Source organism: Amphiura filiformis, chromosome 11, assembly GCF_039555335.1.
Source record: "Amphiura filiformis chromosome 11, Afil_fr2py, whole genome shotgun sequence".
Taxonomy (NCBI): Eukaryota; Metazoa; Echinodermata; class Ophiuroidea; order Amphilepidida; family Amphiuridae; genus Amphiura; species Amphiura filiformis.
The window spans coordinates 47,397,116-47,422,020 of NC_092638.1; the positions used below are offsets into that span (position 1 = coordinate 47,397,116).

General features: G+C 37.3%; 1 protein-coding gene across 1 annotated transcript; it reads right to left on the reverse strand.

The window, feature by feature from the left end:
- Positions 1-266: 266 nt before the first annotated feature.
- LOC140163732 (allene oxide synthase-lipoxygenase protein-like) lies at positions 267-24,278 on the reverse strand. The gene is made up of 12 exons (XM_072187048.1): positions 23,916-24,278; positions 21,477-21,647; positions 19,988-20,113; positions 16,418-16,515; positions 15,446-15,578; positions 14,660-14,758; positions 13,635-13,849; positions 11,469-11,728; positions 6,155-6,240; positions 2,352-2,525; positions 796-959; positions 267-436 (listed from the first exon to the last, which is right to left on the reverse strand). Exons 1-12 carry the CDS (start codon positions 24,276-24,278, stop codon positions 322-324), a joined length of 2,004 nt encoding a protein of 667 aa, XP_072043149.1. The 3' UTR covers positions 267-321.
- Positions 24,279-24,905: the final 627 nt, after the last annotated feature.

A 24,905-nucleotide genomic window follows, 5' to 3' on the forward strand; every position in this document is an offset into this window, starting at 1 on the left:
AGAGAACGAAGTCCCGGGGTAAAGTTCTGCTTAAAAGTGAAAGTCCATTGTCCATTTTTAACTCGGATAATAAACTGGCAGATTCTAAAATTAGAATTGTTCAGTATTGAAGTGCCATTATAGTTATGCCATTATGATATGTTGCATTCAATAATATAAGCCTACGTATACTTTACTTTTACTGTCACAATAACCATAACCACTTTATACTAGTATTTTGATGTAATAAATATCAGTAAAATTTCGAGTTCAACTGAATGCGTTCATCATAATTAATAACATATTTTTATTTATCAAAAATCGACTATGGCATAGTCTACATCAGATACTGATAGCATTGGGTACTTCGCTTGGATGAAGGTACGTATATGGGGTATAGCGTGTAGCATTGCGTGATTCAATCGTAGCGCCAATTTCTTTCAGGTCTTCTCGAAATCTGCGGGAAGAAAAAAAACACAGTTTAAAATTAATTTGCCTAACACAATAATAATACTATTAAACTTAATAAATTTACAAAATATGAATTTAACTTTAAAAAAAATAACAGTCGTAAGATAATCACTTGGCGATCACTTGCCGCTATTCAAAACTTTTAAGTGCTTTTCCGTCCAATTGGGTGATTTGCGTTCTAAATTCGGATCAATCCGCCCAAATATCCAGTATTGGGCGCTTTTTTGAAAGCTTAAAAATTGGGCTACTTGAGACTCCTTTACCGCGGCATGGCAAGCTAATGTGCCGCGTCTTGATACACTATCTAACCACTGCGATGAGATCTATTCCAGCCATAATACTTACGCCTTAAGGGCTTTTGTGCCAATCGGATCGAATTGATACTCCACTTCATAGTCTGCGAGTCCATTTGTACCTCTCTTACTGAGCAGTCTGGTCATCACCATCATGATCTTGATCCTGTCTTTGTTAGCAAGCATATCGATTATATCCGACTCCTTCAACGGCGTCTTTATGAAACAGACAACATCAATGTAAGTAGACATAATGTTAAGTGCTTTTCATTAACGCTGCTGTACAACGACATCGCCTGGTAAATAATTACATTGTACAGCAGAAAAACTAAAATCAATACCCGGGATCGATACACGTGTATGTGCTATGCACGATTTGATATTCAGACGATAAATCTTTGGATAACGGGGCAGAAAATGATGAATATCTGCCGTAATTTTTTTATTCCGAAGAATTTCAAGGCTTACAGTTGAATATATGTGTTGAAAGAATATGATAGTCGTTAGCTTGCGTATTGGGAAAGAACCGTGCGTTTTGAACTCAAAAACTGACAAAAATTCTGATTTTATGTGTGCCGAACAAAATGACAGGTGCCGTCATTCGTAAACACTCGGGTCACGGAAGATACATGGTACTATAGCGCAGCGTAGGCAACTGGTGGAGGCAGTCTAAAAGCAGATGACGTCATGACGTATACATTGCTCACTGACATCTACAGAGGTCAGTCACCAGGATATTGTCAATAGCCTTAGTCGGATGTCCCTCGGCCCATTATGCGTCTCAAAACTATTAAACAGGTCGGAACAAAATGGCCATGCGTGGCTGTGGATTCAACCTACATTCATGGCGATTTCTGCCATGAAGATATTGGGGCGATGACACTGTGTGCTGTTTTATAGTTGCGAGTCTTGTTATATAGCTTACATGACACTTGAAGAACTGAGCGCAAGAAGACCGTAAGTCCACTTGGCCCCTCAACATGTATACACTAAAGTTGCGTAAAGTTTTCGTATAGTTTGGTAATGTTTTATACATGTTCAGGGGCCAAAACAAATCTTTCACAACCTTTAGATGTTTTCATCCTGGAACATGTATTAAACATAATAAAACCCTAAGAAACTATACATACCTTAAGTGTATACATGTTGAGGGGTCAACTGGACTTACGATCTTCTTGCGCTCAGGTCTTTACTTATTATCTACCGAAACACTGCTGAATTACATTTTAAAAGCAAATATAATATTGTGACACACATGACAACCAAATGTCAAAAGAAATGGATGTCATTGAAACATAGATGCCGAAATATGCGTGAATTGATGCAATACAAAAACACATATCTCATGCTCAAATACCTTTTCATCATAAAAAGTGATAATGTAATGTTCTTGTGACTCGTAACACAAATTGCAACATTTAACTTTCTTTTTGTTCTATTGAGATGTGGAATATTTAAGTGTGCACGAATAAATTAAATATGACGTGGTCACCAATGACATATTCACAATACTCTTTCTTTTACTGAATGGGACGGAACATACACCCCTAAATGGTGGCACCCATCCAAATAGTACCCCACAGTAGTCGTCAATTAGTCAACGCTTACCTTATCCTTCAGGGGTTCACCACGCAAATAAGCCGGGGATTGTGGCGGAAAGCCATAGAAGTCATATTGTGCAAAATTAACAGCAGCGTGTTGTACGCTACAAATGAATATCAGCGACGTCACTGTGTCGATTAACTGTTCACAAGTGTCGAATGTTCCATCCCCAGGAACGCCCTACATTAGAAAAAAAAGAGGTTCATACTTTAAGTTTCGTCAAGGAATGCTTTTTAGACAAAAAGTGGAAACCGGGGGGGGGGGCACTCAACTTTAGAAGTGACGGGTATGTGCCTACCGGTGTCGCGAAGTAGGGGCCTATCGGTAACAAAGCGTTATTTAAAAAAAGGGGGTCATTGGGTACAAACAAAATAAAAAAGGGGGTCATTGGGTATAATATTTTGAAAAAAGGGGGTCATTGAGTATAAGATAAAAAAAAAAGGGTCATCGGGTAGAAAATTTGGAAAAAATGGAGCAAAATTTTGAAAGTTTCGGCATAATTTTGAAAAAATGGAGCAAAATTTGAAAGTTTCGGCATTATTTTGTTGCATTTTGATGATGCTCTTCTAGAAAATCTAGAAAACAAGGGGGTCAATGGGTAGCCACAACCAAAAAAAGGGGGTCATTAGGTAGCCGCAACTAAAAAAAGGGGGTCATCGGGTATGACTTTTAAAAAAAGGGGGTCATCGGGTATAGTCGACTTCAAAAGAGGGGGCCTATTGACAGACACATACCGTCACTTCCAAAGTTGAGTGCCCCCCCCCCGGAGTGGAAACGCCATGGATTGAATGATTTTTATAAATGATTCCACAAGAACACATTTGGACATTTGGTATCTTGTAAATTTATTAAAGGATAAGTACTGAAGTACTTTTCGCAGGGTAAATCGACAAAATAACGGTTTTAGTAAAAATGATGTATTAGAAAGCTTTTCTAGTTCGACTCGTGAAAATTGAGATTATTTTACAGTGCGCCGCCAACCAAAAGGAAAACTTTTAATATGATTAGGGGTTTTGAACATATATGTTCCAGGTCAAAATATTCAAGTAAAGATGCATGATGGTTTTCTTTAAAATTTTGGAAATGTATTGAAAGCTTCTTTTGATCTCGAGTCATAATATCCAAATTTCATACAACAATGTAAATAATTACTATCCTTGGTGTCAACTGTAAGTGTATTGTTCCGTACCATGATATCTGAATTCGACAACTCCATCCGCGCGATATTTTTTTTTATTCCTATGTCCGATTTTGTCTTTATCACGTTTGCCATTTATCTTTATTGACTCATACCACAGATATTGCTCATACACTCCTCAATATTTGCGTCCAAACATCACTATGTAATGTTCCCCTATGACCCGCATTGAACCAACAAAATGCGGACGGACAAGTAATAGTTATTCCACTCGTGGCCTTCAGGCCACGAGTGGAATAAGTTACTTGTACCAGCCCAGAGTGATACATGGCAAAAGAGACCACTGTCTGGCCAACACATGTTATTTGTTACACTAAATGCTGTATGTTGACAATCTATGTTTACAAACATGCTGAGGTCGTGGTTGTGTCCTCAAAGTATACACTCACATGGAACCCTTGTTGTGAGGTTACATAAAGTTGTCTGGAAAATTTTAATTGAAAACAAGGACCACTCTCTGGGCACACCTGTTTATGAGGATGGTACAAGTAGTCTACCATGTCATGTGTTATGTCTGGAGCAGGCAGGGGGGTGACACTAAATTCACGGCTTTTATTTAGCCACGCAAACCTATGGAAATTTTGTTGGCTTGCTCTCAACAAAGTGAGGCAAGGTATCGATCGGTTATGAATAATTCACATCAACTCTTACTCAGCCCATGTGATTGAGGTCACCACATAAAGGTGTCGTAAGTTTAGCGAATCGAACCTGTTGAAGATAGTAAAAAGCGCCCCCAAGCAAGGTTAGACCGGGCGGAAGTGGGTCAACTACTATGATCCCATCAGGCCACAGTGATTTGTTTCTGCAAGAAAGTCTTTTAATTTGATAATGGAATGTCTTGTTGATATAGTAATGTCGAAATTGAGACTAACTATCGATAATACAAAGGAAATATACGACAAGCATAAGATATGAAATACAGTGAGTATTTGAAGTCAAAAAATCACGCGACCTTCCAAAATGGCACCCGCGGCAATAGTTTTTGCCATGTGCTTCCTCCCTGTGGAAAAGTATCCCGAAAAATATCAATCTGCACTAATACACTTATTGGTGTAGCCTGCCAGTATGAATTATTGTTGAAAAGTAGAAAAGCACCGTAATTTTGACATTTAATTGTATACCGCCACTAATAATCCAAAAATCCGATCTTTATTCATCACGTCTATTGGCTCATTTTCTTACATTGAACTATTATAGGCACTTCAACATCGATGATAACCAGCGTACACCACAAGACCCCAGAAAAAAATCATAGGCTCACGTCAAGCCGTCTGTACCTGTCTTCAATCATATAATAGATTGAATACAATACCGTTCTTTTCAAAGAGACTAATCTTACAGGTGCATGAGTGATTAGCATTTCTTTGACATCTATGGTTCAATGCATCGGTAGGTCCTACTGCATGAACGTGAGTGCGGGCGATATAGTCAAAATTGTATTCATCTATTGTTATGGTAGTTAATCCGATTTAAATACGTCACTTCGCCAGCGTGCCTATAAACGTATTCTGTTAGGGAGTAGCCTACATTAAACAATTACAATTTCAAACTTTGTGATTGGCAATAGGCCCCTACCGGTATGCCAAAAGTATGCATGGGTGACACCCAGGAGCGATTATAGTATTTGTTTCCTTGCTACATCATATTTTGATTGTTTCCGTTTGCCATAATTTAACACAGAATAAAAGCAAAACTCACTGAAAAATAACATTTGCTGAAAATCAACTAAGTTTAGGGAGTGTTCAGAAATACTTTGGTGGGGGACAATATATTTTTTCGTGTTACAAATTTTTAACCCCCTATCCCTCTTCGTGAACCCAAAACTTTGTTGACCCCGGTCTCACAAGTTAATGGACCTAAAACTGTTATGACCCCACCCTCATATTAAGTACAAAACTATTTTGCCCCCCCCCCCCCAACCTCAATACCATTGTACATCAAACGATAGAGGAAATAATATTATTAAATAATACTAAAACTTGTATTCATGTAAGTGTTGTGAGTCGGTAAATTACCGGTTAATTTACATGGTAATTTACCGCCATCTTAATTTACCGTAGTAAAATAGGGTAATTTTTTTTAAATTAAAATTTCAAATAATATTGTTTTTGTTTGTTTGTTTTAGATGACAATTACAGTTTCATGCAAAAGAGTTATGCAAATACTTTAAAATGTACGCTCGGCACATAGGCCTACGCGTCATGGCCTACTCTGCCTGGCAAAGCTAGTCTGGTCGGAATGTGCCTAATAATTATGTTTCGTTCGGTAGCCGATACAAACGGCAACTACTCTGTCCCTTGATCAAACGTCTATTATATCAACGCCCTCTGGCCAGGTCAGACCATCATTTTATTAACAATATGCTATTAACATATGAATTGGACACATGCAAATTACGAAGTGTCACATCCTGATTTAATAATCCTTGAGCAGGTCATCTCTTTGGGTGGGTCTGTTCACTTTTTGAAGTATATACTAGAGGGTTGGACAAGTAATCTCCCATGTGACTCGTTATGTCTGGAGTGGGACATGGGAGTGGTACATGGGTTTTGACTCCACTCTAGACAGAGTGGTACTAGGCAGTAAAATCACCAAGTATGGTACAACATACCTTGATTCCACATCCTGTATGTGCAGCTGTCAAAGTGTCCGCCCAGTCTTGAAGCTCATAGTCTTTTTCTAACTTTTCCTGTCTGTCTGGTAGGGGAATAAAAAAGATGAATACAATAAAGACAAATTGAACCCACTCAGAGTAATGAATGTTGCTATATTGTGATCCAATTCGTTTATAAACTAGTAGAGGGTGGTGCCAACACACTAGACACGCTGCATGAAAAATAATAATTGCATTGTGAGATTCTGGGAAAGAAAGCCCCAAAGTAGATTGTCCTTTGTAGGTCACCGGTGTTCATTTCGCGAAATAGCGGCAGCGAGGTTAGACGCGCTTGCCAGGCTGGCAGTCGTTTCTTAGTAACGCGCTAGCACGCACATGCTGCATTTTGCATAGCGTTACACGTAAATAGCGCCAATTATTATATATTCGGGCCGTTATTGTTTCAAAAATGTCAAAGCCGCTCGTATTTTCTGGACAAAACTATATTGATTCTCAAAAATTATAGACATAGTAGTTTCATATTTTGGGACATTTATCCTGGTATCCTAAAATTTGTTAAAGTTATGGTTGGTTTAAAACCCGGGTGTAAAACGTGAATTCAACCTGTTTGATATAAACGATGCGAAGCCAGGGGATAGTGGTGCAACATACAAGAAGATCCGGCAAGAAGAAATATTACATGCATCCTAAAGTTTGCATTTGTTTGTTTGTTTGTTTGTTTGTTTGTTTGTTTGTTTGTTTGTTTGTTTGTTTATTTATTTATTTATTTATTTGGATGACCTATTCGTGCATTGTTTAGAGACAAAATCACGTTTTCTTCGATTGAGGCCCTAATTGTTTTCTTCTTGTCCTCTAATTTTGCCCTCCGATGGCCTTCTCTTTTATTCTATTTATCTATTAGGCCTATGTCTTCAAAAGTTTCTTTCTTGCAAGTTTCTCTGTAAATTTCTTTTCCAAAGAAAAAAAAGGCGAAAAAGAAATTAGAAAGGTTGATTTGATTTGATTTGTTTAAATTTCCTTTCATTATATTCAATACCCCCGGTACACCACAATTAGGCCTTGGTTCTATAAAGTTTTATGACTATGGTTTTAATAACATTGTTTTAGCCTTTTAGGGCCTAATGATGCACCGGGCGATCGAATTACTGCTGTGTGTCAGGATTTATTAGAAAACAGACCTAAGCCTACTCTCATTAAATTCCAAATGTTATTGTCAAATTAGTTGCAAATTATAGGGCTATATATCAATGTGAAAAAATGACTTTGATACTAGGCCTAGGGCCTATATGATTTCCAATCTCACTTTCATCAACTTTAAAGAAAAACATTTTAAACATTTCTTTCGGGCAATGTTTGCACGAAAATGACAGTATCTTCTGTATTTTTAATACAAAAGTGAAATGGAAAAACCAAAAAAAAAATTATTTTCGTCCTGCAGGAATCGGTGTTTATCATAAGCCTATTACATTAGGCCTAAGCTGGGACGGAAAACCCCTGCTCTCTTGATACGGGGGGACGTTTGTATTAACGTGTTTGTTTTTTGTTTTTGTGCAATGACATAAAACTCCTTTAAAATAGCAACAAGCTGTAAAAAATGTGCAATTAATTGTTCACTCGCGATTTTCAGTCGAAATCAGTTAATGTTTGCAAAACATGGCTCATTCCCCAAAACACAAATCGGTATACAGGTACGCAACCTTCTTTTTTTCCCGGTCGCCTAATGATTCTTTTAGCGTTTTTTTTTGAAATTATAAAATATTTGTATACATGTAATGAAAAGATTAGGCCTATGCAAGTTATCTTAGGCCCATGCAAGGCATTACCGTAGGCCTATACATGTACATCGCATGCAACCGCCCAATAAAATAATGCATATTATTATGCCATTATGCCTATAGGCCTAAATGGGGTAATTCGCGAAATGAAAACAAAATGGTCAAACTTTGAAAATCGTTACAATAATTATTTGCAGGAAAGATATACTCTGCAGTTCAAGTTCTTGAATATTAACAACATTGATCAAATTTTTCAAGTTTGTGAAGATGGTAAATATTGAAGCTACCCTGCCTTGGTTGTATAAATTCATTTACCCCCGACATTTATGCCTACCACAGGGATTCCAAATTGTAGAGGAAACAACAACTATTTTTTAAAGGTACCATCATAACAACATTAAACATCATCATCATCAACGCATTTCATACAATGACAAGTCTGAGTGATAAACCAGTTGTGAGGTTAATGTATATAATTATTGGACCCTCATCATCACAAACAAAGAGAGAGGGAGAGAGGAAAGGGCAAAAAGGGAGCAAATGAGAAGAGAAAGATGCCGTTTTGGCTTCTCATTTGGGTACACGTGTTCACGTTTTTGTTTGAGCAACTAGGCCTATACGTAGGCCTATAAAAATGATGCACCAAAATAATGGCTTGCCTAATTTTCAAAACATCAGCTTCTGAGGGGCCATATCGACCCCCATCTGTCATACTCCTGCGTAGCCCCCCCATGTTATGTTACAAACTAAGGTGGCCGTTTTGGCTACTGTTTTGGACACCCGTAAACCTTTTGTTGAGCACGATATCTTTTTGCTTAATAATGAGAATGGTCCTCGAATGGCTTCAATTTTCACAACTTTTTTCTACAAACTTTTACACCGTAATAGTCTGGTAATATACCCCGGGAAGGGGTGAAAGGCGATAAGTAAATAAGTCTGGTAATAGTGTCAAAATTGTCCCCCAAATGGTTTTAGTCTGGCCTTCATTTTGCAGCAAAAGTTTCGAACTTATCTGGGGACGTCCGGTCCCCTTTGCGTGATGGCTGCTATAGGCCTATATTTAACACATTTAGCACTGATGCCTAACGGGGTCGGATTTACCTTTTTGGGGCCCTGGGCCCGATTTGGAGGCCCAAACTCACAGTGGGTATGGTGAGGAAGGCATGTGCAATCAAGTTTTGGTTTACAAATAGGGGGCAGCGGAAGCATTAGGCCTACAGTTTAACATGTTTAAAGGGAGACAACTCAGACAAGCATATTTTGTTCCGATTTTACTAGGACATTTGCGTGCTAACCCCGACTATTTTAAACCCCAAATGAAGGCGAATTCTGCTATGCAAAGGGCCAGAGCGTATAGTTTTGTATACGCGCCTGCTAGGCCTAGGCCTAAATTGCCCGGCAATGATTGCTGCAGCACTAGATTCGATCAAAGGCCTAAAGTAGAGTATAAAAATTTATGTCTCCGGAAAAACATTTCTTTCTGACACCACCAAGAATAATAGTAGGCCTAAATACATGTATGTTTAGTGAATTGAATCTTTTGAACAAGATGAGAAACTATAACAGTCTAGGTTTGTCTCTCAAACCCATGAAAACAATAGTGAGTAGCTAGGGCCTATGCGCTGGCTTTTTTTAATAGGCTTTATATATTGTTATACTCTTTTACTTTTAGTAAGAAAAAATGGGGAAATGCATAACACAGCAATTTTGCTAAACGTTTAAGAGACAACCTCTTTAAATAGTTGTGCTTTGAGGCAAATATCACCATTAATAGCCTTTAATCCTGACTCTAAAACGTAAAAATAAAACACTTCCTGAGAAATTTCGAAACAGCGAGCTTTTTCCTTTTAACGTTTTTGTAGCCGCTGAAAGTGTTTCAGACAGTGCCAAACATGTTTATGTTTAGGCCTCTCAGTTAAATGGGCTATTCAAAAATAGGTGCACACCCCTATAGAGGAGTAAATTTTAATCAAAGAAATGTCCGGATTTCCAATTCTGCTTTCTGAAAATGACTGGAATTCCAGTTGCCAATGTTACTGAAAAAAGCTTGGAAATCCAATCAAATTAAGGAAAAATCACGGAAATGTTAAAAATGAGCTCTCAAATTATGGAGGATTTCTGATTTTGAACTATTATTCTGCCGGATTTTTTTTTTTTTGCCTTTGGGCACTTTAAAAGTCTGCAGGGATATCCAACAGTCACGACTGGACAAAAAGTCCGGAAATCCGAACTCCTCTATAGGGGGTCTGCAGCTGCATCTATTTTCTGGAATAGCCCAATGTAAAGCTATGTTCAGGAAAGGAACAGAAAAGGGGAAGAAATTCAACACACAACAACAAAACTTTAAAAAACCAAACTAACTTAATAATAATATTAAAGTGCTATATAAATTTTTATTATTGTATTAAATTTGATCAGTCATGCCCAGTAACGGTAACTAAAGTTAAGAAAGAAAGAAAAAAAAGGCACAACAAAAGGTAGATACTAGACAGAAAGAAAGAAAGATATAGAAAGACAAGAGAGAACGAAAGAGAAAAACTTCGAATAGGAATAAATAAATAAATAAATAAATAAATAAATAAACAAACAAACAAACAAACAAACAAACAAATAAATAAATAAATATGCAAAAATAAACAAACATATAAATAAAACTAATTGGAACAGAAAGGCACGGTCCGTGTATACTGTGCTAGGCCAACGCGTAATAGCCGCGGGGTATAAATAGCTAGGGGCATACCGCGATTTACGCCTCATTTTGGCGATTTCGGAAGCAACTTCAGAATGCTCGCTAATGAACACTATTTAGGATACCTCTAAGAGGTAAAGTTGATGACCTGGGTTGAATGTTGCATTGTCTGAAAATATCTTTGATTTTGGCCAAAAAAATCGACATATTTTTTTCTTTCACAAAATATAAGCGTGTGTATAGTTAACATGATTAAATAGTCTTGTAAATAGGCCTACTATCAGAAAGCTGCGAAATAAAAGATAACCAATGATCAAATTTTGATGAATAGATGCAGAACAATGTTTTATACCAGCATCTAAAGAAATTTCATCGCTAAACATGATGAATTTTACCGTTAAACATACGCGAAAAATACCGCACGAAAGCAAGTGACTGAAATTGGCCAATTTCTGCATTCAAATTGCGCGGGAAATATCTACAACTTTGTGAGCGCGCCATCACCTGGTTGCCGTGCGCGAACAGCGGTGAGGTAGGGAGTACAATATCAGACGTTCACTCCCTCCCTAAAGACCGTGTACTTCTTACAGCAAAGCCTTGCTGTGTAAAATGTCAGACAGCACATGTTTTGGTAGAAAATACATTACGATGTAACATTCCGCCTGTGTCTGAGTTGAACAATTCTAAAAGCTTCTAAACTCGAGTCATTCTGAACCTACCGTTTGAGCAAGTTGAGTAGGCATTTAGCTCGTTGACTGTCCACACTCGTCAGAACATGTATGCTACCATTCCATATTGGGAAGCATACTGTCTTACTTTATATGTTAATATTCAAATTAAAACTCACCATAATGCCCTACAACAACTGCTGACACGTATTTCTTGATGGCAACCCAAAGAAGTATCGCATCATCCCGGTAGTGATAATTAGGTAGTACTGCCGGGTCAGCAACTCCTCTGTCCTCTAAGTCTTTAGGAAGATTACCTTGTACATCAAGGCGCCATGTTGACCAGACCCGGCGTATTATCTCTAGCATTCCGACATGCCCAATAAGCATACTTCTGTCTACCCATCCACCTTCGTCCAGCAATATACTCACCGCTTTTCTGTTTAAAGTTTAGAGAATCGATTTGAATGGTGATCTTACAGACAATCAATAATGATTAGATCTTGGCCAAATCTGTATTCTGGCCTCCATATTCGACGGTCGATCTTACACTGGAGTAAGGTGGTAGGTCAATTTACGTTACACATAAAATGAGTGGAAAAGCTGCGCGTACGGTGTTGGTCTTACAATTAACGCAAGTCATTAGGAGGAATCCAATTATTAAATCCGCAAGCACTCTGTTACAATACCGTAAAACCTCGTCTACAAGCATATAATGTTTCTGATGAAAGCTAAATTAATACGAAAGAAGCGTAAGTATGCCAATACAATAGATTGGTTTTACAATAATACTAGTTTGTATATACGTGGATCTGTAATATATTTGCTCAAACTCCATAATGGCGCGTGGATTAATTTAGCTTTCATCAGAGGCACTATATATGCTTGTAGACGAGGTTTTACGGTATACTTCTATATTCATCAGAAGCATCTAGCAAACCCTAGCGACCAAAATCGCAACCAATTGACATTACTAAGGCAACTTTCTAGCGACATCGCTGGTTATAATCGATACTGGTATTACCTCACATAACTGAGTGAATGTTCTCCGTTTTCAATGTGCAAATATTTCAATGTGAATATTGTCAACTCAAGCAGCCCGCCGCATGGGCGTCCACGGTAGCTCGGATCGCCTAACCAGGAGAATTTGTTTTTACTCTAGGCATATTCAGAGTAAATAGAGTAAAGGGAAGGAGTAAAGAATACATAAAATACCAAAGAAAAAACAAAATCCTACAATGCAATCAGGCCCTGCCTTGATAAAGGGCAGGGCCTGAAGAAATATAAAGGTTAATGAGGGCTTATATTATAAGCAGTCAAGTAAGCTCAATATCGGTATGGCGTTAGACTCCCGTGTATTGGTGTTTGGTGATACGGGTTCGAGTCCCGGCGCAGTCGCTCTTTGTTTGTTTTTGTGAAATAACTTTAAATTCCCTCCAACGCTTCTTAGCTGCCAGCTGCAAATATCCATTTGTTACTAAATGGTTTTAACAGTCGACTTCGATTATATATATAAATGCGCTTTTATAAATGCGCACGTCACCAGATGGCCAGCGCCACATTTGCATTACATCTCTGTCAATCACTGAAATGGCGACCATTGAGGAAGTGGCTACAGTTGTGACCTTCTTTCGTGGCTAGCACTGGCAAGGAACATTGGCTGGAGGTTCGATGCTAATTTGCAAGGATAAATCATGGATAGCGAAGGATAAACAATAGATTACGTAACGCATTGTGCCTGTGATGCCGATTTGATTCCCCCACCCGGGCTCATGAATATTGCAAAGCACCCCCCCCATCCAAACATATCTAATTTTAATTTATTTATTTATTTATTTATTTATTTATTTATTTATTTATTTATTTATTTATTTATTTATTTATTTATTTATTTATTTATTTATTTATTTATTTACTTAGTTAGTTAGTTAGTTAGTTAGTTAGTTAGTTAGTTAGTTAGTTAGTTAGTTAGTTAGTTAGTTAGTTAGTTAGTTAGTTAGTTAGTCAGTCAGTCAGTCAGTCAGTCAGTCAGTCAGTCAGGTTTTAACGTGTGTTTTTGGTCACAGTAGAAATTCCTAAAAAGTGTGCCGAAACTTGTGTGTTAAGCAAGCCTGTGCGAAGCGCGCTATAGTTTACTGCGCTTTTGTTTGCTGTATATAAATTTGGGTTGGTGAATATCGAGTAAATTTCTTAAAATAAGTAATGTGCAAAAGGCTATCGGGTCCTCCTAAATTAATCATTATTGACCCGATAGCCTTTTGCACATTACTTATTTTAAGAAATGTACTCGATATTCACCTACTCAGAGAGCCATCTGGCATCATGAAAGTTGATTTTTATCTTACGTGTTAACGGCTATCAGATACAGGAAATGCGGAGCCAGTAGTCTAAATATTGGATGAGAAGGCGACAAACAACGATGAGTGGCGATACAAGCACTCCCCATCAGCAGATGCGTGTATCCCAAGTGAGCCGCAGATTGATGCCATCCGGCGTCTGCAACGTTGAACCACATCTTTGCTGCTAGCCACGTGTACTCGGGATCTGTAGGAAAGTAAATCTGGAATGGAAACCAGTCACATGGACAAAACTGATGATATGAGAAACAGATGTTGCGATAATGGGTTTTACTAGATATAGACGTGGCTTTGTAGTCTCCCCTAAAAAATTTAGAAGCAGGCGTACGTTATATTACCCTTTCTGCATCCCGTTTTGCAGGAATGGCCTAGGTATCACGCAAAAAGAATTATGCGTATCGCAGCGTGATCAATGTCTGAGGTTTCGATTTTTTTCATGATTCGATCAGTCAATCAGGACAGGCATATTATTGACTCTGATAAAAAAAAAAAAGCGCAGTGATTTATAGTGCGCTACGCACAGGCACAACGCCTGAGACGTTGATCCACAAGCCGCAGCACACTGTACAGGTTGTCGCTGACCACTATGGCCCCACATCATTCCATAAACCATTAAACAACAATTCAGGGGCTTTGCTGCTTCAAGAGCGCACACCCTAGACATTCCACAAATAACCATCGCAACCAGGATCAGTTCCCCGAGTTTCGTACGGGTTACAACGAGACAAATTAGCAGTGAGTTCCTTGTCCAAGGGAATTTCAAGCTAACTCAATTTGTCCACGAGAGCATACTAGGCACCACCAGGGTTCGAACTCGCAACCTCTCGCACCATAGTCGAACGCCTTATCGAGCTAACTTGACTGCTAGGGAATCAATCATCTTCAAACTGGACCAGTTGCATTTAGAATGCTCGAATTTGGTTTTAAGTGCATTCCAATATTTGCTATATAGCTATTTAATGAATTTAAACTATATCAAAATATTATATCCAAAATAATGCAGTTGTTCTTACCGGATTGGCAGACGCTTGTTCCTGCAACAGTTGAATAGCAACAGGTACCAAATTCTTATCTTCGTTTACGAAGAAAAGCGCCATGGGTGATGGCATTACCTGAGTTAAAATTATCCATAGAATATTATTAGCAATTTTAGTAAATCAAAATATCAATAATTCGATTTGTATTTGGTATCAGTATCCATACATAGCCCAAACAAACATTTTTTATCCAATAAGTTCAATATCGGGCTATTCCAGAGAAATTCCATTCACCCCCTGTGGAAGATATGACTTTAATTGCACACACTGGCAGCGTAGATTTCAAATGGTATCAGCTATTCAGCTAACCCTATTTGAAATTCTTAAACACTTGAGAACGTTCCTGCAATCTTATTGGTTCTTACCCAGCTTTACCCGTGTGATATGACACGATATCACACGGGACAGCGCGTGTGCGTCGACGCGATACGCGTACTCGCTATTTGGACCAATCGGAGGCGCACAGCAACAACGGGACTGATCGATTTTAAGCCCGAGGTAATTCCTTGCAAAATGTAGAATTTAATTTGATTAAAATTTGTATGATATTTTTATTTGAATTGAAGTGTTTAAGACAACGAGGCGAAACCGAGTTGTTTTACGCCAAAAATAATCATGTCGCCCGTGTTATATGAGACGATAGATGCACGACAGCGGCTAAAACAATACCTTTATTCTCTAATTCCTACACTCCATGTATGAACGATAGAGGTATATGAATTTCAATTGGAAAAGCCCATGTATCGTCTACCGTCTACTTACCTTATTCGATTCTGTGCACGGCAGATCTTTGAGGATTCCATAATCTATCATGTACAGTTTCTTCTTTTCAATCGCCTTGTTGATTGCCATTCCTCCCAAAATATCTTGCAACATCTCGTCAGTCACAGGAAAACTATTATTAAAATTTCAAATTCAAAATAATATTGGTAGTAAGGAAGTACTAAGAAATCCACAAAGTCAGCAGTGTGTACAAGTGTATCATGATCCAGTACTTTTGGTGATCACTGTTACGAGTCGTTAATGACTCGAAGGCCAAAGCACCTTTTACCCAAATTCACATCAGAATGCACGACAAAACACACTGTTTGACTAAGTTAACAATGTGAATCTTTAATAAAAATTGAAGTATGATTTAAATATAGCATAAATACATATATAAAATCTTCGCACCGATTACAAACTCCTAAATGGTCCTCTTTTCACATTTCACACACAATTACTAATGGAAACCAGAACTGTGTCCATGCAGTCCCCATGTTTCCACTTACATTCACAGCTACGTTGTTTCATCAAAGGAATATATTCGTTTCTTGGAAGAAGTACGCACTTTGACGTATTCTGGATCTTCTCCGTTATTACTGTGTCTTATTATGTCTGGTTCGAAATTTACTTTCTTTAAAGGCATGTGGGCTGTAAGCGCATTAACTAGCCCACAACAGCACTGCCATAATATCTCCGCCAAAAATCATGTACATTTTCTTATATAAACACTAAAAATCCCACCTTATAATGATGTAATCTGGAAATTCCCAAGCCTAGGATTTCAAATATGTTATCATATCAATTTTACATTCTCAGGAAATCCACATCCATAAATACTTTAAATTGTAAACAAAGATAAATGACAAATTAAATTACTCATGGCACATCACATCAAGGTCTCACTTTCTATATTTGGCCTTGTTCTGGAATTGATTATATTATATCTTATACCATCAGCATTACTCTTACGTTTCGGGTATCTTTGTGCAAAGTCGGAGCGTCGTCGGATTAACACCTGCCAATCTTTGTGCTCCAAATGAACGATCTTCTCTCCAGCTTTTGATTCCCTGAAGAGCATCAAAAGAACGTCAATGCTAATTCAGCCTGTTTTGATAAATTCTTAAGCTTCAGATTAACAGTAGTGGATAGCCAAGGGACCTGAATTATGCGGGGCTTTACTTTGGTTGGATACCTTATTTTTCTCACGAAGTGAGCACATTTTTCATAGATCCCAGTGGCGTAGCTAGAGGGACAAGAGAGGGTGCCGTCTAGGGTGGGCACCAAATCGACAAATTCAACGCCGATTGTGATCGATTGTGCGCCCCTCCAAGCAGTGACAGTCAAATTGTTTGTATAATTTTTATATAAATAGTTATTTAAACCCCCTAACAGGCCCATATTTAACGTGAGTATAACCAGAGTAGTATTTGTGCAAATTTGTGCGTGCTCCGCATTGTTTCAAGAATTGGGAGCATATACCTGTAATTTCTAGGGTCTATGTTGGGAGAGAGCTACTGCTTGTCCAACCACTTAATTACCCGTTTGCAAAGTTCAAAATATCACTGATTGACCACAATATCCTAGTGCACATTGAGATACTGCTAATTATCTTTAACTACACAATTTGATGTGAATGATAAGGGTATTAAGGTGGTATTGGATGCATTTTCTAGAAATTAGGAAATGTACATATTTGCATAATTTATGAGCTAATTTGCATAAATGCTAATTAATTATGCAAATATGCAAATTAGGGGGCGGCTTCACTATATAATACATTAGAACATATTAGAAACACTTTTACCAAGTTTCAGGGCAAAAGTATACAAAATAAAAGTACCCTGAACATTTATGCATGGATTTTTAGCAAAATATTGGCAAAAATTATATGTTAATGAGCTTCTCCAGTCATTTGAGCTCATTTACTTTATTGATTATTGATAAAAACAATAAGATACAAAGAAAATATAAATTGATATATTTTGAAAACCGTATGTCCGATTGACTCCAAATAAAAGGCATATTGATCAGTGTGCTTTGCTCTACTCAATTAATCTGTTTAAACATGTTTAGAGCACTTTTATAATGCCTCCATAGCCACCTTAAGGGTTTCGACATTCACCTAGAGCGACCGATAGCACAGGTCTGAAGGTCGTATGTTGTAACCAATGAAGTGAATGAATAATAACATTTACCACAAACTAATTCCCATTATCAGTGTTATGAATATTTAAACCTACGTCTAAACATATAGTACATGAGGTTTTGTATCTAAATAAAAGAAATCTATTCCGTTTATCACACACAGGGGTTGATGTACATAGACCGCTCGATCACTTGTTCAAAAAAAGTCCAAAAAAAGATAACTAAGTCGAAGCCAACCAATTTGCATGTACTATATGAAAGATAATTGTACAAGGATTACTTAGCGACTTCAAAATTTGAAGAAAAAATTCGCCTTCGGCTTAAAAATCCGGAAAAACTTTATGAAAATTCAGCTCAAAATCCAAGATGGCGGCCGTAAAGTGAAAATTGTCAGAAGAAGAAAACTAAATCGAAGCCAAGCCATTAACATGTCTCACATGATAGGTAATTGCATACAGATTAATTGGGGACTTTAAAAAATGAAGAAAAAATTGGTCTTTGGTTTCAAAATGCATAAAAAGGCAAAAATCCAAAATGGCGGATATGCGAACAAATGATCAGGGCCAACACCTGTGCACAATATGACTGTCATCAAATTTCAACTTCATCCTCTCCACACGGGTGTCGACTGCAGACGGGAAGTACCAAATTTTAAAAGAACTCAAAAAATTTCAGAACGGTACATTTTCATGACCAAATTTGGAAACAGCATGAAAAAATGCATTAACCCTAAAACTACGATGAAAACGCACGCTTTTACGCAAAACGACCTATAAGCTAATCGTAGATCCATCCATTTTACCAGCACCTTACCCGGGGGTATGGCTGACCATCAAAAATGACCATAGAGGGGGTGCATTTTTTCATTTCGCTCTTATAAAATTATTCCAAGAGCTTTTTTACTGACTTTTTATTTGTTAGTGAGGTTGAAATAGTCATTTCCTTTTATATTTTAGGAGGAAATTTGATGAAAATCGCACTTTCGTAGAATTTTTAGCCGAAAATCGACTTTGCCTATACTTTTGTACATAGCCAGAATTTCCAAAGTTTGCATGGGTGCCCTCACATTATGATGGCATAACGATGTTATGTGGGGAATATTTGTATTTATTTTGATATCACTTTATAGAAAAGACCCATAGCTATACATGGGATTGGTACCAAATATAACGGTGTATGACGTTTAAATTAGGGGGTTGCAACAACATTCGTAGTCCGTGTTACAAGATATGTCTCAGTAGTTCTAGGGTTAGAATAAGTACAAGCAGGCATTTTTTCACGGCAGTGAAATGATGCCACTTGCACCCACATCTCATATGCACAGTTTATCCCTTACATATCATGTGTCTTGAATAGCTTATAGCCCATTAACCCTGTGTGGTTAAGAGACTAGGAAATAATTCCTAATATCTCATACCCTAGTTTGTATGCCTTTATCTAATCTTCCACACATGACAAGTTACTATTAAGCCCTTAAAAAGATATTAAACCCGGCAGAGTCTGTTAGGTGGAGGAATTTTTAAGCCTTTTTTTATAAACATGTTTACAATTGGCTTATAGCCATCACATGCTGACAATACACATAACTGATTGGTTAATCAAAACTAGCAGGCCTAATCACAAAGTAAATATATCATCTGTAATTAGAAAACTATGCAGCAGGCAATTTACTTCAGAAAAAGTTTAATATAACTACATTGCACAAAACTAAGTCCATTATCTATAGTTAATTGAATGTTTATTGACTCTTGTAATAACCCATGTGTAAAAGCAGGACCATGACCCTGACATAAAAATTCCTTTAAAAAAGGAATGGGGCGCCCAATATGAGCTTGGTCGTGATGTGGTGAATTTCATGGTGTTTAGATTTGGTATTACTATCTCTTGCAAACCCGGTGACACCTCATTATAGAAGTCGGACCTGTCGATAGGTTGTAAGAGGGGATAGGCTTTTCCAGGCACAAATTAGGCCAATATAAAGAAAGTGTTGCTACTTTGCAACGCAATAAAAACCTAAATGCAAAATGAGATCCTCTAGGTGGCTCCCGAGGCCAGGGCTTAAAAAACTAAATGCAAAATGCGGTATAAAAAAAATATTATTTTCTAGAGTCAAGACCCAGGTTATCACTTATTTATTGTCGAATAAGTGCAGAGTAGGTTAGATATGAATATTAAATGTTAGACCAAAGTAGCTCAAAGTACATGTACTCTACACCTGATCCGTGAACTTGTCTTTTTTAAAGACAAATTCTTGTTAGTATTGGTTCAGTGGTCCTTGAGATAGCTCTTTTTATGTTGACGCCTGAGCATTATACGAAATAAACATGAAAGGAACTATTGTGTCATGCAATACGAAATATTAAAAACGACATGGAATAAAGACACTATACTTACAATGGGTTCTGGAAATGTGTCGGTGTAAACATTCCGCACGTCCTCCAAACTCTTCCATTTTGAGGAAGCAAAACCAACGAGTTTTCTCTCCAATAAAAAGGTCCATTTCGTTTTCACAATATCATGCTGGAAACAAGATTTAGGTTAAATGAAATGAAATGAAATGTCAATTGAAAGAGAGAACATTAAAGAATATATCATAAAATGTCAAGAAGGTATGACCACCCAACTGGTGTCAAATGAAAGAGAATAAAGTACAGAATATAATAATTTAAAAATAAATCCCCACCAGGGATAAAACTCCTCATAAGACCCAAGTCAATAGGGCTTATTACTGTTTTGGATCTTTTCTACATTAAATTCACGAAAACAAAACAAAAGTGTGACCCATGAAAGCGCAAATATCCCAAACGTATGACAGTGGTGTACCACAATGTACTGCCGAAGCCCCATGGTTCAGCTATGGTGTGGTAACCGCTCTAATTGGTAATATCAAAACTTATCCGTCATGTTCATATTTTTGCCTTTAAAAGTCAAAACAACAGTAAACTGTTTTTAATAAAACACGCTTTAAAGGGGTACTACACCCTGTGGTAAATTTGTCACTATTTTTGCATTTTTCTCAAAAAATAATAACACACTGGTAAAAAGTTATGTATATTATTGGGGCAAGGAATCAAATTACTACACTGAAATTTCATTGACTCAAGACAAGCAGGTTCAGTATATATGATTGGAAATGAGGTACATCCTAGCGGTACCCTATTTCTTATCATAAATAGCGAACCGTTTGTCTTGGGACACTAAAATTCCGGCGTAGTAAGTGGATTCCTTGCCCCAATAATATACGTAATTTTTGTTACCAGCGTGTTGTTATTTTTTGAGAAAAAATCAAAATTAGACACTAAATTTACTGAGGGTAGTATTATAAACTCATAATGTGAGACAAGAAGATTTGCTCCAAAGCGACGCCCTCAATTTTTCTCGAATTTCTCCTTTTTGCATGATTGTGGTGTAAGACTAAGCTGAAGTGCTTTAATTATAGTAAAATTTGATGTTTTATAATAAACCCGGGGGTGCCTGTTTTATTTTCACCTATCGAGGGATGGCTGACATGTCATTGATGTCCAATCGTTGTGTATATCACTATAGTTTCTAGTGATACGACTCATTTATACGTCCCAGCTAGTTCATGCATTGACGATTATTATAGGCGATGGAATGAAAAAGCAATTTTCAATTGTTTAGCTCGAAAAAGATGGTAAAATGTGATCAGTGAAAACTAATTTTATGGAAAACAAATAAGAATATATTTTTTATGGAAATCGCCGATTTTTCAAAAATGGGCGAGGTCAGGATTTAAATTAAAATTATATTCATAGCTAGCAATACGTACTTCTTCAATCCATCAAAGGTACTAATTAGTAAGCAAATAACATTCACTAATATAGGCTGGATATCAGGTCCTATTTAACCTGTTTTTGCTTACATCGTAACCAAGAGTGAACCCTTCATCACGTGGACACTCTTCGATATCTGGCATCATCCCATGGCGACTCTTGAATTGGTAGAGTTTCTTCTTTTCCTCAAGTTCAGCTTTACGCTGATCAGCATCTTCGTCATCCTGTGGGAGCATGCAGTCGTATATCTTCAATTTCATCTGTTGGAAACATTAGTGGAGAGATATTTATAAGCATACAATTATTAGATATTAGAATCATTCCCGTGGTAGAAGATTCTTTAAAACTTTTTATGCAGAGCCACCGAAATGTCACTGCACAACGAAAGGTTCACTTGCAGGGGCTTGTCAGAGCTGCAGAATTTGCATAGCCATCATTTCTAAAAGGAAATATACTTGTATCGTATACAGTACAATAGAGGTTCGGGTTCTGACCAATAATCGAAGTGTTGCAGGTTCGAACCCCAGCGGTGTTGCTATCGTTTTGTGCTCTTAGATGAGGCCCATAATCTTTTATTAGAGCAGTAGTAGTTTTGTTGGAACTTATTTAATTAATTCTTTCATTGCTATTAGATATTTTATTTTAGCTTTGGGCGTATGGACATTAATATACAAGCATCATTGTTTGTAATTTCGTGGCGACTTTTTTTTTCGATATATAATTTTATAATTCCTGTGCAATGAATAACTCAGCGTCGTTTTGACGATTTAAATTTTATTGCAAAAAATTATTTGCATGTAGTAAATTGTTATTGTATTTTGTTTTGGATATTCGCATATGGTTCACTGTGTTTTAATGTTTGTTGATTGATTGCATTTATGATGCCGATATTTTTGCTGCATTATGTATTTCTTATTACTGGCTTTATTTTTTTTTGGCTAAATTTACGGTACACATCGTGTGTTGCATTTGCTTATAAATATTTCAGGTTTTTGTTCTTCCTTTTTAGTGTGCAATATACATTGTTAGCCACTGTACTGGTCACTGCATTGATTAAATATCCCGCAAAACACAACATGTAAAAATAAACATTGAAAAAGAAAGTTAAAAAGTCTATCCATTAGCACGATAAACAACATGGGAAACTGGCCCAGCAAGTACAGCTCCCTATTACAGACAAATACAGAACTAATTTTTTTGAATAAAAAACAAATTATCCTGTTTTGCCACATGAAAAATAGCTAAATCCTAATCTATTAGCTAGTCCTAACTAGCGATAACGTTTTTGGAAATAAGGGCCAAATACATGCGTTTTAGGTTGTTTTTCGTTGTGTTGCTGTGACAATCAAGCCCAAAGACTTGTACTAACACTAATCTCAGTTTATGCATTCTAATTTTTGGAAAAGACATGTTTCATTCTTATAACCAACCATTTATTAAAGTAACACATAAAAAGGTGAAAATTAGAGCAAAATTTCGGCATATACTCAATATTTTGAATGCTTAGACTTGTTCCAAGTCTGTGATTTGTGTGACTCGATTGTCAGAAAACATACCGAAAATGCATGTTTTTGGCTCTTTTTCAAGAAATTAGTAAAATAGTGAACTTTTTCTCCAGTTAGGACTAAATAAATGATTAGGATTGGGCTATGTTTCATTTGGAAAAACTTCATAATAATTTCTTAATCCCAAAAAATTAGTGCTGTATTTTTTCTGGAATGGGGAGTAAATCTAATCCTAATTGTGGGCTAATATATTCTAAAATTAACATTTTTCGGGCGGATCACGCACAATTATCCCGGTAAAATCGGCCTCAAATCTGCTCTCCCACTCTAAATGTTAATGCTTCCGCTGCCATATTATCCCTGTTTCAGGCAACTTGTATATATTTACGCGGGAACATTTTAAAGCAGTCAATCGCAAGTGGTGGCCTGCGGAACACACGGTAATTGGCCCTTGAGCAGCTCTGTAAACATGGCAAAATTAGAGAATAAACGATATGAATTTTTATTTTGACTATCCTCTACCGTGTGATAGACGACAGGCAGGTCCAATATTTTGAGTAGTGGATGCCGGCGCAGCCGTATCCACTACGAAGTCAGTTAAATATTATTTTAATAACTGTAAACTATTTTTTAAAGCAAAAAATTAGTTACCGTCATAAAAACTCCCCTTTTTCTAAAATGAACAAAACTTGTTAACAACTTCACATCTTTTGTTGCGCGTACTGCTAGATCGTGCGAGTGTTCCGCACTGCGTCTACGCATACAACGCGATACATACGCGCACGTCTATGAGCGTGAAACGCGCTATCAACACTCATGATGACGTGGGGTCGTCTACGGATTGATAGACGACACCCGGAATCATGCGATTATCAATCAGATTATGTGTCTATGAACTAGACCACTCCCACTGACTAAGAATAAGGTATAATTGCCACTCAAACCATGGCCCGCGAGCAATTATTATAATTGAGAAACCCGGTTTTAAGAGTTGTAGGGCCCTCAAAGTGGTTAATGACGTACCTTTTTGTCAGCGTTGAGCCATCTGTGAACAGGAAAGATATCCCTCTCCTTGGATTTAGCATTCTCTATTTCAATCCGTTCCACATACCATTCATTACCCTTTTCTATTCCAATCTCAATTTTCACCACATTTCCAAAGTCAGTCAAATTATCGACGGGGAAACTCTTCATAGTTCCAGCTTTGAAATCATCCAAACAGCGACACTCATGTTTGATTTCTGGTGATTTGGTGCCAGCAGCGTTGTACAGCGCAATGAATACACTTGAGCTTGTCCCAGCTCCTTTTCTGTCGCCGGTTTTTACGTAGATGGTGTAGTCGGGCGGAAATGCTGATTTGACATCGCTAAAACATGCGTTACCCATTTTGTTTCTTGTTTATCTTTATACCTTTCCCAGACCCTGATTGACACAGACTTCAAATGATGCACAGCACACCCGTGTTAACTTGACCAAAATATGTGGGTGGATAGCGGATGATTACAGTTATGACAACAATCGGTAGCAAAGAACGAAACCAATGAGATGGATTGTAATATCTTGCAGCAAGAAGTACATTCTACTTCATTGGTCCAAACACCAGCACTCATCGCTAGCGATTGATATATAAACCCTACATAATTGTTGCGCATGTGTACAATCATGAAGGAAAAGGGAAATAACATTGTCATGACACTGAATAGTTTCATCTGTAGGATTGTTCGTGAACTTATTCAATTTTGATAGACAAATCCAAAGATTTAAAGCTCATGTTTCTTAGTGCACAGTTAAGTCCAGAATTATCCGGCCTTTTCTTGATGACAATATCAGAGCATTTGGTAGATGGATTCAGGGTCAGAGTTGGAGTGAGGTCCACGCAAGCAATGGTACTCAAAATGAAACAGACGTTCTGTATTCTGTGTTAAACAAGAGTATGGAACTTTACTTTCCTACTAAAGTACTCAAAATCCATCAGACTGATAAACCGTGGATCACTCCACGTATACTCATATC

Bases quoted from the DNA above. Each gene is read 5' to 3' on its own strand.
- LOC140163732 (XM_072187048.1), bottom strand. From the start codon at position 24,278: ATGGGTAACGCATGTTTTAGCGATGTCAAATCAGCATTTCCGCCCGAC. The intron at 15,579-16,417 runs GTAAGAGTAATG...TTTTAATAATAG, and splicing joins TGCACAAAGATACCCGAAAC to TTTTCCTGTGACTGACGAGA. The intron at 14,759-15,445 runs GTAAGTAGACGG...ATTTTAACTCAG, and splicing joins CGTGCACAGAATCGAATAAG to GTAATGCCATCACCCATGGC.